Here is a 13,640-nt window from a genome sequence, read left to right on the forward strand (position 1 = left end):
ATTACTCTGAGATCTTTTATTTGACAAAGCCATGCCCTTTAAGATAAGTCCAAAAGAAGAAAATATTTCTCTTACCTTATCTTTTAGTTTTTCCATCCAGCTTCTCACTAAGGAAAATAAGAGAATAAAATATAAACAGACATCTTTTTACTTTTATTTCATTAAGTTAATTGATAACTTATATTTCATGGTATTAAGTTAATTTGACGCACTGAGTTTATTGTATAAATACAGTGAAAGGGCCAACAGTATTAACATGACATTAATAGTCTTGTTTCTATTCTCAGTTGTTTAAAAATGCAACAGAAAGCACAAATATATCCTTCACATCATCATTAGGTGAACACAGAATATTTTTGTTTATTAAATGTATTTTTATTACTATTGAATGCTTTGGAGGGAGGTCTGGGAAATCACCTTTAAAGTATCAAGTTCACTCCCAGCCCATGTACCACCAAATAAGTAAGCAAACTAATTAATTAGATAAGTATCCTAATTAATTAATTATCAAGTTCATTTCTTATATGACATTTCTCCTTAACATTACTCCTCATCCTTCTCCATTTTTAAGCTCAACAGGTATTCTGCGCCTGAATCAAGGTCCAAGCAAAGTAAGGTAGGAAAGGGCAATAGGCAGGTCAGTGCTACTCAGCACTGGCTCCAGAGAGAAGCATTTGCATTCACAATTGAAGAAAAAATTTTTGACCCAAGGCAAAAGTAGGAAGTATTTCTGAAATATATATAGCTTACAAACTGTACCATTCCATCACAGCACAACCACTATTAAAAAAAAAAAAAAAAGGAAAGGCAATAATCAAGTAACAGTTTTAAAACCACCTAAAAAGACTACATCAACCAGAAAATGTTAAGTAGACCATTATTACAACCATTTGGAAGTACATATGCTGAGAACAGAAGGAAGTATCATTGAAAATGAAAACATGTGTTGGAATGGCCTTTTTTTTTCTTTAAATTTTAGTTAGTTAACATACAGTGCAATATTGGTCAAGAATAGAATCCAGTGATTCATCACTTACCTACATCACCCAGTGCTCATCACAAGTGCTCTCCTTAATCCCCATCACCCACCTAGCCCATTCCCCCCACACCTCCCTCCATCAACCCTCAGTTTGTTCTCTATCATTCAGAGTCTCTTATGGTTGGAGTGCTTTGGTGGCTCAGTCAGTGTCCAACTCCTCATTTAGGCTCAGGTCATGATCTCAGGGTCGTGAGATTGAGCTCTGCGTTGGCTCTGTGCTGAGCATGGAAACTGCTTATTAAAATTCTGTCTCTCTCTCCCTCTCCCTCTGCCCCTCCCACTCTTACTCTCTCCCTCTAAAAAAAAAAAAAAAGAGTCTCTTATTTTCATACAGCCATATTAAGGATAGTTTGAAGTTAGCAATGGGGTTGCCTTTTAAAGTAATAATAGGGGCAGCCCAGGTGGCTCAGAGGTTTAGCGCTGCCTTCAGCCTGGGACCTGATCCTGGAGAGCGGGGATCGAGTCCTACGTCAAGCTCCCTGCATAGAGCCTGCTTCTCCCTCTGCCCGTCTCTGCCTCTCTCTCTCTCTCTCTCTCTCATGAATAAATAAATAAAATCTTTAAATGTTTCAACATTGAATAAAAATTATTTTATAAAAACATGCAAAAGGAAAAAAGAAGACAAATATTATCAAAGAAATTAGTAAGCAAGTGAAAACCTTTCGAGATTTCTTTAAATTTCCTTTCCTCTCCAGAAGCTTCAACAGATAGGAAGAACACAGAGTGGTAGACCTAGAAATGGCTCCCCAAAAGTATAGACAAGGGATTGGCAAGCTTTTCTTGTAAAGTGCCAAATAGTAAATATTTTAAGCTTTGCAGGCCATACAATCTCTGCACAACTATGCAATTCTGCTGTTGCAGTGTGAAAGCACTCATATATAGTATAGTAACATGGATTTGACTATATTCCAATAAGTGTTATTTATAGACATTGACCTTTGAATTTCATTTAATTTTCATATGTTACAAGTATCTTTCTTTTTATTTTTCAACCATATTAAAATGTAAAGGACATCCTTTCCCATGGGCCATACAAAAATGGGTACCAGTTCAGACTGGCCTATAGGTCACAGTGTGCTGACCCCTGGCATAGACAAACTTTATCCAAGAAGTTGGTGTCTCCATTTACAGCCTAATTCTTGTACATATCTGACAGCAGTGATACCAGCCAACATGTGCACACGGCTTGACTCCTTATAGAGCAAGTTCAAATCTATTGTATCACTTGATTAACAAACCAAAAACAAACATGAGAGTGGAAGAAAATTATGCTTCAGGAAAGATGAGGAAACCGAGACTCAGAGAAGCTAAGAGACTTGTCCATGGTTAACCAAGGAGTAGAGTCACTGGACTTCCACCCACTATCTGATTTAACAAGCTACAGGAATAAGACTTCTTAACTACCCATTTCTTTTGGTGATACTACCATTCTTCTGCTCTCTCAGACTGAAAATGTGGAGCTACCTTGGGCCCTTCTAACTCCTTCAGTCCCTGGCTTCAACCTCTCATGTCAAGATCTTGGCAAGACCTTTGTCATTCTGTCATCATTCCTTCTATCTCAACTGGGATGCAGGCAAAGATAATGGTGTACAATCAGGATATTCAGTCATGGGAAGGCCAAAAGAATAAAGCATAGAAACCTAAGGAATGAGGCTAGTGGTTAGTAGCTCCATGGAGAAGTGTAGTCAACCACTGATTTGCTGAGTGATTTTGGAGAAATTAATGAACCTCTGGGACCTTCAGTTTCCTTGTATGTAAAATGACCTTGGTTAAACACCTGTCTTGCAAGACTGTTGTGAAGACTGGAAATAACTGTGTCACATGTCTAGTATAGTAGTTGATGTAGAAAACTAAGAAAACAAAAACAAGGAACCTGGAACAGGAGGAGAGAAAGAAAGACAATGAGAAATTAATATTTCAACATGTCTCAACTAAGCCCAAGACATAAACTTAAATTCAAATAAGAGAATGCTCCCAATTCATTGATTCATTCAACATATATTGATTATGTACATTGTGTTGGCCAGGCACTGTGCTCTAACACGGAGGTTAGTGAAAGGTATGGGGGCCTAATCCCAGGGAGGAAAAGAATAGGCCATTGGGTCTATGAGAAGTGAATAACAAGAAGCAGTCCAGGAACAGAGAGTGAGGGACGAAGCAAGAAAGCCAATTACTGGGCCCAAGGCAGAATGCAAGATGTTTGGAATCAGGAAAAAAGGCTGGATGTTATATAGACGCCAAAAAAAAGCGACATGGAAAAAGGGAAAGGTGAGCATTCAGTGGAAGGAGGCACAGATCCAGCTAGGAGCACCTGGGTAGCTCAATTGGTTGGGCATCAGACTCTTGATTTCAGTTTAGATCATGACCTAGAGGTAGTGAGATTGAGCCCTGAATTGGGCTCCACCCTCCGGGGGGGAGTCTGCTTCCTCTTTCTCCTTCTCCCTCTGCCCCTTCCCCAGCTCGCATGTGCATGAATGTTCTCTCTCTCTCTCTCTCTCAAATAATTAAATAAATTTTTAAAAAACAAAAAAAGAGAAACAGTTTAACTTAGGCCTTATCAAGCCAGGTCTCAGTGGTAAACTCTATCTCAGGGTCTTAGAGTACATTTCAAAGAATCCTGCTTTGGGTAATTCTCAAAGGCAGTACTTCTCCACTGGGAGAAGCAATAAACAACAGAACAGGATGAGCATCTGTGCACAGGGAGTTTGAAAGAGCACATTCAATGGGCCTGGTTCTTTAGTTTATAATACAAATTACAAAAAGAAACCAAGCAAAATTTTGGAGAGTGAGATAGGTGATACACAGAAGATAATGAGACAGTATTTGGGGGGCACAGGTCTAGAAAGGCTGAGAAAGCACTGTTCTTTAAAATATACAAGCTTGGTTGTATTTCTCCAACTAAGATCATGAGACCCCTGAGGGTTACCATGCCTTGTGCTTCTCAGGCACCTGCCAGAGGAGTCCTTCACCTAGTACTGGACACTTTCCATGAATATATATTGCTTTTCGGTGAGTTCTTAATTTTTGATTATGATTCTTTTTCATGAGGATGCTATAAACTGTTTTCAACAAAATGTTCAAGGCAGTGTCAAAATAAACTTTATGCAATGATCATTTTAAAACTTAAGGAATAAAAGTTGATAAAGGAGTGCAAAAGTGAGACAAGAAAAAATCAGAAAAAAAGATAATTGTAAAGAGAAGAATCAGCACTGTAATATTTTAAAAGTAGAGAAACATCACACTGACAACAGGGGTATGAACTGATACAACTTTTCAGAGATGTGGGGAGGGATTTGAAATCTATCTTAAAAGTTTTTTAAAGGTTTAATTTCTTTTTAATCCAAAGTTCTACCTGTAAGAGAAATATATCTTAAACAATTAATCATGGATATGCACAAAATTTTTTGTTAAATGCTGTTTATTGTAATGTTATTTATAATGGAAAAGAACATGTAAACAACATCAATATCCACCATAGAGGATTGGTTTAAATACTCAAAGGAAAACAAAATCTTAGGTCATATCTTAGAGTGGCATATTATACAAAAATTTAAATTATTTCAAGAAAAATACTTAGCATGTTACAAAGGAAAAAACAAGATATATATAACATGAGCTCAAGTTTGTGGATAAAAATATCCATAGAGTTAGGATAACATACAACTAAATGTTAGCTGAATTCATCAATAGGTTGTAAAATTATGGGTGATTTTCTTTTATTCCTTGTATTTTTAGAATTTTCCAAATTACTTATAATTTATTACTATTTTTAAAATAAAAGAACCCCAGAAAATTCTGTAGACTTTTGCAAATGGAGATTAATGATTTGATCACTGACAATGAGGAACACAAGAATTGGGGCCCTTCCACTTGGATAATTCCTTAGCTCACAGCTACCGATTCACTCTAATCCCACTGACACGTTTGTTGCCTTTCTTGAAATTTTATTTAATGTGAATCTAAAAGCACAGGATTATAATGAGAACTCTGGACTCCTTCTAGCAACCAGAAAACTACACAGAAGACAAGAGAATATGGGTTGTTAAAAGCAGGTTCTCCCCGAAAATATTTGCAAATGATATATCCAATAAAGGGTTAATATCCAAAATGTATAAGGAATTTATACAACTCAACACCACAAACCCCAAATAATCCAATTAAAAGGGGGCAGAAGACCTGAATAAACATCTCTCCAAAAAAGACATACAAATGGCAAACATGAAACATGCTCAATATCACTCATCAATAGAGTAATGCAAATCAAAACCAGTGAAATATCACCTCCCACCTGTCAGAATGGCTAGAATCAGAAAGACAAGCAATAACAAGTGTTGGCAAGGATGTGGAGGAAAAGGAGTAATTTTAATCCAAAGTTCCACTTGGATAATCACTCCTTGTGCACTATTAATGGAATGTAAATTGGTGCGATTATGGATAACAGTATGGACGTTCCTCAAAAAATTAAAAATAGAAATCCCAAATGCTCCAGCAATTCCACTACTGGGTATTTACCCAAAGAAAATGAAAACACTAATCTGAAAAGATATTTGCACCTCTATGTTTATTGCAGCATTATTTACAATAGCCAAGATATGAAGGCAATCCAAGTGTCCACCGACTGATGAATGGATCAGGAAGATGTGGTGTGTATATACATATATAAATAATGGAATATTACTCAGCCAAAAAAAAAAAAAAAGGATGGGTCTTGCCATTTGCAACAACATGGATAGACCTAAAGGGTAGTATGCTAAGTGAAATGAGTCAGACAAATAAATACTATATATTTGTGGAGTCTAAACAATAAAACAAATAAATAAACAAACAGCAAAAAAAAAAAAAAAAAAGACCTGTAAACACACAGAACAAACTAGTTCTAATGATTGCCAGAGAGGAAAGGGGTAAGGGGATGGACAAAATGAGTGAGAGTGGGAGATACAGGCTTCCAGTCACGAGACCAATAAGTCACTGGAGGCAGGAGGTACGGCATAGGGAATACAGTCAATGGTATTGGAATAGCACTTGTTATATGGTAACAGATTATATCTACACTTGTGAGCACAGCAGAAAGTATAGACTTGTAAATCACTATATTGTACACCCGAAACTAATGTAACATTGTACGTCAACTATGTAATTGTGCGTCAACTATACTTCAGTTAAAAAAGAAAAAGGCAGTTTCTCTCTCCTGCTCCCTAGCACCTTCTTGTGTATCAGATCCCAGGCTGAGCAATCTGCTCTCTCCTAGTTTATCCCCTGGAAAAAAAGGGAAGAAAAAGAGAATAAAGAAACTGCAGATAAAATAACATTTCCATGTATCCTATCAAATATAAGTATGGTTGGTTTCTGGTAGACTGTGGCTGAAAACTACCCCAGCTGCTTATTTAGAAGGATGTACTTAATTTCCTTTATTTCCAACAATAAAACTTTAGTGGCTATGTTTATCCCAGATATACCCATAAATTCTCTTTCACTAAAGAGTAAAGGGATGGGACCCAGAGGAGACTCAGGATTTTTCTGAGTTAATAATTAAGATCTGTTGGACACCTCACTAAAAGCCTGCAGGACAGGTATCATTATCCCCATTTTACAGATGAAGGAAATGAAGCTTAAGTGCTGAAAGCCACACAGCTAAAAAGTGGCTGAGCTAGAATTTGAGCCAGACCCTTATGGCTAATGTATATGTCTATTCAGTATGCCAGTGGGTGGGGTGTGGGCAGGTGGGCCAGGGTGGCCATTTCAGGGCACACGGTAGGGCTATTTCAACTTCTGGAAATAAACGCATGCCCAAATTGTGGTGAGGCATGTACTAGTTCACCTATTTGCTATTCTGGCTTCCTCTCTCTATTTTCTTCTCCCTGTCTCCTCCCTCTGACAAATATCCTTCTCTCTCTGCCTCTGTGTGCGTCTCCCTCCCATTCTGCCTCTAACTCTGGATTGTCTCTCTTTCTTCTCATCCCCTGTTTTCTCTTTCTCTCAGACTCTGTGTGTCTATATGATTCTGTTGCTTTTTGTATATATCTGTCTTCTTTTCTCCCCCACCCTTTGTGTGCATGTGTGTCTTTATATGAGAATAAATGAGATCTTAGTTCCATCTTAGTTCTATCTTAGGGAGAATTTTTCCAACTCAGTCCTGTGTGCAGAGCTGCTCTCCCCTGGGGAACAACAGCCCTTGTGGCAGAAATCCTGAAATGAAACTTAAAACTTGAGCAGCCCGGGTGGCTCAGCGGTTTAGTGCCGCCTTCAGTCCAGGGTGTGATCCTGGAGACCAGGGATCGAGTCCCACGTCAGGCTCCCTGCATGGAGCCTGCTCCTCCCTCTGTCTGTGTCTCTACCTCTCTCTCTCTCTCTCTCTCTCTCTCTCTCTCTCTCTCCCTCTCTCTCTCTCATGAATAAATAAATAAAATCTTAAAAAAAGAAGAAGGAAGAAAGAAACCTAAAACTCAAAATGAGCAATGCTGAAGATATTGAATATGAGATCAGAATATATGGTGACATCATGAAAAACCAAGAATATAGAAAGCAGGAACAGATTCCTGGGGTTACAATAATGATTTTACTCCGAATATGTAGAGTTTAAAGTATCTACTAGGGTCACAATAATGATTTTACTCTAAGTGGAGTTTAAAGTATCTACATAATATCCATGGGGATGTTTCTGTTGGCAGTTAAAATTTTGGATATGGGGAATCCCAGACTGAAGATCAAAGTTTGCAATTTATCAGAAGTTGATGAAAGCTGAAGTCTAGAGTGAATAAGACCACCCTGGAGTATAAACTGTATATAGACAGGGTTCTCCAGAGAAATAGAACCGTATATATGTATATATAAAGAGACAGAGAAAGACAGAGACAAAGAGACACAGAGGGATAAAAGGAGAGACAGAGAGAAAGAGAGTAAGTTATCATAAGAAATTAAGAAATTGGTTCATGTGATGATAGACACTGACAAGTCCCAAGATTAGCATGGTGAGTCAGCAAGCTTGAGACCCAAAAAACCTGATGATGTAGTTCCAGTTCAAAAGCTAGAGGCTCAAGATTTAGAAAGAGCTGATGTTTCTATTTGAGTCTGAAGGCAGAGGAAGAAAAACCTATGTCCCAGCTTGAAGAAGACATAAGCAGTCAGGCCAGAAGAATTCTCCCTTTTTCACAGGAAGGTCAGCCTTTTTTGCTCTATTCAGGCCTTCAACTGATTGGATGAGGCCCATCCACATTGGGGAGGGCAATCTGCTTTACTCAGTCTACTGATTCAAATGTTAATGTCATTCTGAAACATCAGAATAATGTTTGACAAAATGTTTGGGAAGCACATGGCCCAGTCAGGTTGATATATATATTTGAGTAAGACTGAACAAGACCAAAGTCATAACACCAAGAAACTCCAATATTTAAAGGCCAAGAAGAGGGGATCCCTGGGTGGCTTAGCGGTTTAGTGCCGCCTTTGGCCCAGGGCATGATCCTGGAGTCCTGGGATTGGGTCCCACATCAGGCTCCCTGCATGGAGCCTGCTTCAACCTCTGCCTGTGTCTCTGCCTCTCTCTCTCTCTCTCTGGGTCTCTCATGAATAAATAAATACATAAATAAAATATTTTTTAAAAAAAGGCCAAGAAGAAGAGAAAAGGCCAGAGAAAGAGATGAAGGAATGGTCAGAGGAGCTCAGAAACCTGGACTGCTCATACAAAACAACCCCAAAGAGCTAGTTTAAAGTGTTTATGAGGACACTTTTCCTTTTCCACTGATCAGATCTTTTGTCCAGGTAGAACCAAGCCCATTGGTGCCCTGGCCCACTGCAGAGGTGCCCTGCACTCTGCTTCCTTCCCATGCAGGCCTGAGGGTCTCTACACCTGAGGGTATCCTCTATTCCATAAGGGCCATGTGGCGCTAGCCAGAAGCACTGAGGAATTGTTATTCTAGAAGATATCCTCAATCAATGAGGGCCATGAGCTTTTGGGTATATTGTCCATAATTGCAGCAATCACAAATTTAATGACTTAAAACAACATAAATGTGTTATATTTCTGGAGGTCAGAAATCCAAAAATCAGTCTCAATGGCTAAAGTCAAGGTGTCAGCAGAGGTGGTTCCTTCTGGATGCCCTAGGGGAAAAAATATTTCCTTGCTTTTTCCAGCCTCTAGAGGCCATCTGTAGTCTTTGGTTCATGGCCTCTCCCTCCATCTTCAAAGCCAACAGCACAACACTTCAAATCTCACTCTCTCTAAACTCTGCTTCCTTCATCATATTTTCTTCTCTAACTCTGAAGCTCCTACTTCTCTCTTACAAGAACTCTTGTGATCATCTCCCCATCTCTAGGTCCTTAACTCAATCACATCCACCAACTACCCTTTATAAGACAATATATTTGCAGGTTTTGGGATTTAGGGTCTGGACATCTTGGGAGGGAGCATTATTCCGCATCCACATTGGGTAAATTCCCCAGATTTCCTCACCCCTGAGCTCTGCTCCACACAGTTTCTCAGAGATTCACCCAGAGCAAGGAGCTCCAGCAATAATCCGGATCCTCATTCACACCCCCTTTGCTGGCTCTCCACCCCCCCTGTCTCACTTCCTACTCCCTCATCATGCTTCCTGGGGTCACTTCAGGGTCAGCTTTTATGGAGAACTCAAACTAAGACACTAGTTCTGCCACCACATGAGTAGGCCTGCCCAACTCCACACCAGCTTTGTTTATTTTGTTCATTAAAACAAACTCTTAGAATAAATAGAAGAAAGGCTCAAAGAAGAAAGGCAAGCTGGCCAAGTTCAAGGCAAATGCCATCTCCACTGATCTAAAGTAATTCTAAGCGAACGGCTTCAGGCTACCCAGATTTATAAGATATATACCCATTCCATAAGACATTGTGTGAGAAGTACTTCATAGCTAGTTCCACTTAGTTCACATTTGATTTTGAAAGGTTTATACAGTCTCTTTAATAATGAAATTTTCAATATAATTTAGATCTTTCAATAATGTTGGAAACTTTATTTTTATGCTAATCAACGAAGAGAGAAATGTATGTTCCACTTAAATAAAAAATGCAATGTTAGAACATTGTGCTTTGTTCAAAGCGTATGTAACTAAATTTCAATTATAGTGTTTACACAGTGTCAAGAAATAAATGGAGACCAGCTCTCTTTCTTCCTTGTTATTTAACCATAAGTACCTTCTCTAGCCTAAGAAACAGCAAAGCTTTTTTCCAACTTACATAACACCATTATGAATAATAAGACTTACTAAGTTTTCAATACTGTCTGCATGTTTTTCTAAAAATCTTGTTTTTTCAGCTACAAATTATTCTCTAATGATGCTAAATTTACCTGTTTTAAAAAAATCACAGAGAAACTCTATCTATAATCATTTGCTCTTCACATAATTACAGAATAGCAAGATTCCAATGAATAGAATGACGTATTTCTTTGCATAGGGCTAAGTGAGCACTAATCATGCAGCTAAGAAGCAATTAATTTTGAAGGCTCTACACTGAGATTTAGAGAGAAGGGTACAAACAGCCCAAATACCCTAATCTCTACTTTCTTTTTTTTTTTTTTTTTTTTTTTTTTTTATTTATTTATTTATTTTTTTTTATTGGTGTTCAATTTACTAACATACAGAATAACACCCAGTGCCCGTCACCCATTCACTCCCACCCCCTGCCCTCCACCCCTTCTACCACCCCTAGTTCGTTTCCCAGAGTTAGCAGTCTTTACGTTCTGTCTCCCTTTCTGATATTTCCCACACATTTCTTCTCCCTTCCCTTATTTTCCCTTTCACTATTATTTATATTCCCCAAATGAATGAGAACATATAATGTTTGTCCTTCTCCGACTGACTTACTTCACTCAGCATAATACCCTCCAGTTCCATCCACGTTGAAGCAAATGGTGGGTATTTGTCATTTCTAATAGCTGAGTAATATTCCATTGTATACATAAACCACATCTTCTTTATCCATTCATCTTTCGTTGGACACCGAGGCTCCTTCCACAGTTTGGCTATAGTGGCCATTGCTGCTAGAAACATCGGGGTGCAGGTGTCCCGGCGTTTCATTGCATTTGTATCTTTGGGGTAAATCCCCAACAGTGCAATTGCTGGGTCGTAGGGCAGGTATATTTTTAACTGTTTGAGGAACCTCCACACAGTTTTCCAGAGTGGCTGCACCAGTTCACATTCCCACCAACAGTGTAAGAGGGTTCCCTTTTCTCCGCATCCTCTCCAACATTTGTGGTTTCCTGCCTTGTTAATTTTCCCCATTCTCACTGGTGTGAGGTGGTATCTCATTGTAGTTTTGATTTGTATTTCCCTGATGGCAAGTGATGCAGAGCATTTTCTCATATGCATGTTGGCCATGTCTATGTCTTCCTCTGTGAGATTTCTGTTCATGTCTTTTGCCCATTTCATGATTGGATTGTTTGTTTCTTTGGTGTTGAGTTTAATAAGTTCTTTATAGATCTTGGAAACTAGCCCTTTATCTGATATGTCATTTGCAAATATCTTCTCCCATTCTGTAGGTTGTCTTTGAGTTTTGTTGACTATATCCTTTGCTGTGCAAAAGCTGCTTATCTTGATGAAGTCCCAATAGTTCATTTTTGCTTTTGTATCTTTTGCCTTTGTGGATGTATCTTGCAAGAAGTTACTATGGCCGAGTTCAAAAAGGGTGTTGCCTGTGTTCTTCTCTAGGATTTTGATGGAATCTTGTCTCACATTTAGATCTTTCATCCATTTTGAGTTTATCTTTGTGTATGGTGAAAGAGAGTGGTCTAGTTTCATTCTTCTGCATGTGGATGTCCAATTTTCCCAGCACCATTTATTGAAGAGACTGTCTTTCTTCCAATGGATAGTCTTTCCTCCTTTATCGAATATTAGTTGCCCATAAAGTTCAGGGTCCACTTCTGGATTCTCTATTCTGTTCCACTGATCTATGTGTCTGTTTTTGTGCCAGTACCACACTGTCTTGATGACCACAGCTTTGTAGTACAACCTGAAATCTGGCATTGTGATGCCCCCAGATATGGTTTTCTTTTTTAAAATTCCCCTGGCTATTCGGGGTCTTTTCTGATTCCACACAAATCTTAAAATAATTTGTTCTAACTCTCTGAAGAAAGTCCATGGTATTTTGATAGGGATTGCATTAAACGTGTATATTGCCCTGGGTAACATTGACATTTTCACAATATTAATTCTGCCAATCCATGAGCATGGAATATTTTTCCATCTCTTTGTGTCTTCCTCAATTTCTTTCAGAAGTGTTCTATAGTTTTGAGGGTATAGATCCTTTACATCTTTGGTGAGGTTTATTCCTAGGTATCTTCCCTAATCTCTACTTTCAAGTAACATTAAGCATGGCTTTAGTTAACTGCAAGCTGAGGAAAGATACTAGATACAAAGGATGCAAAGAGAATGTCTTGTAATCATCTGCATGTCTTGCCGGGATCATTTAGTAATGCCAACCATGCTGATAAACTATAAACCATATGGTTACCAGCTCCAGCAAAGAGAAGGCTGTTATGAACTTCATCCATATGGAAATACATGATACATAAATGGAGAAGAGGGATCCCTGGGTGGCACAGAGGTTTGGCGCCTGCCTTTGGCCCAGGGCACGATCCGGGAGACCCGGGATCGAATCCCACGTCGGGCTCCCTGCATGGAGCCTGCTTCTCCCTCTGCCTATGTCTCTGCCTCTCTCTCTCTCTCTGTGTGACTATCATAAATAAATAATTAATTAATTAAAAAAATATATTAAAAAAAAAATAAAAATAAATGGAGAAGAAAGCATCCCTCCACGTGTGCAGCTCTTTTTCCCAAAAAGAGAAGTATGACATACAAATGGCTCACAAGGGGGAAAATGACTTGCCTGTGCCCCTCCTCTGCACCTGATTGAGACAGAATAAGAAAATCACTGTGCTTTGCGCAAGACTCCCTTGAAAGTTTTGCTGAGCATCGAGGCTTCTGATCTATGGTTCTTTTTTTTTTTTTTTTTTTATCTATGGTTCTATCACACCGTAGCATCAATTCCATGTACAGGGCACGTGAAATTCTCCCCACACACTCTCATACTCTCCCTTTACATTTGTACTATCCGATTTTCATTTCCCTGGTGAAAAAGAAAATCAGGGGATCCCTGGCTGGCTCAGCGGTTTAGAGCCTGCCTTTGGCCAAGGCATGATCCTGGAGACCAGGTATCGAGTCCCACATCAGGCTCCCTACATGGAACCTGTTTCTCCTTCTGCCTGTCTCTGCCGTTCTCTCTCTCTCTCTCTCTCTCTCTCTCTCTCTCTGTGTGTGTGTGTGTGTGTTTGTCTCTCAGGAATAAATAAATAAAATCTTTTAAAAAAAAAAGGAAAGAAAATCATTTGGTCCTTATACTTAACTTTTAATAGAAAGTTTACTGCCTCCTGAAGTGCAGTCTCATCAGGCTTCCGGGGCAAAGTCAAGTTTGTGTGTGAGTTGCTTGCCAGACCCACTGAATCTAAAATTTCCCATCTCAAGATAGACGTGAGGTGTTAGTCACCCTAAGGTGCATCAGCCCTGCCTGCAGGCCCTTATTCTAAATTTCACAGAAAGTAGGGCACCTGGTTGGCTCAGTGGTTGAGCGTCTGCCTTC

The 13,640-nt window shown here is 39.0% G+C and overlaps 1 protein-coding gene across 10 annotated transcripts in view; it reads right to left on the bottom strand.

Annotated features, from left to right (window-relative positions):
• ARMH4 (armadillo like helical domain containing 4) overlaps nt 1-13,640 on the bottom strand; it is a 171,657-nt gene that overhangs the window by 15,088 nt on the left and 142,929 nt on the right. For 9 of the 10 annotated variants that reach the window (XM_025442328.3, XM_025442326.3, XM_049113218.1 and 6 more), the window contains one exon: nt 76-107. In XM_025442328.3, coding sequence (XP_025298113.2) covers nt 76-107 — 32 coding nt within the window. Of the gene's footprint in view, nt 1-75; nt 108-13,640 lie in introns of those variants that run through there. The other variant, XM_049113215.1, reaches the window with a different exon arrangement.

The sequence above is a fragment of the Canis lupus genome, chromosome 8 (genome assembly GCF_003254725.2).
Source record: "Canis lupus dingo isolate Sandy chromosome 8, ASM325472v2, whole genome shotgun sequence".
In the NCBI taxonomy this organism is placed as follows: Eukaryota; Metazoa; Chordata; class Mammalia; order Carnivora; family Canidae; genus Canis; species Canis lupus.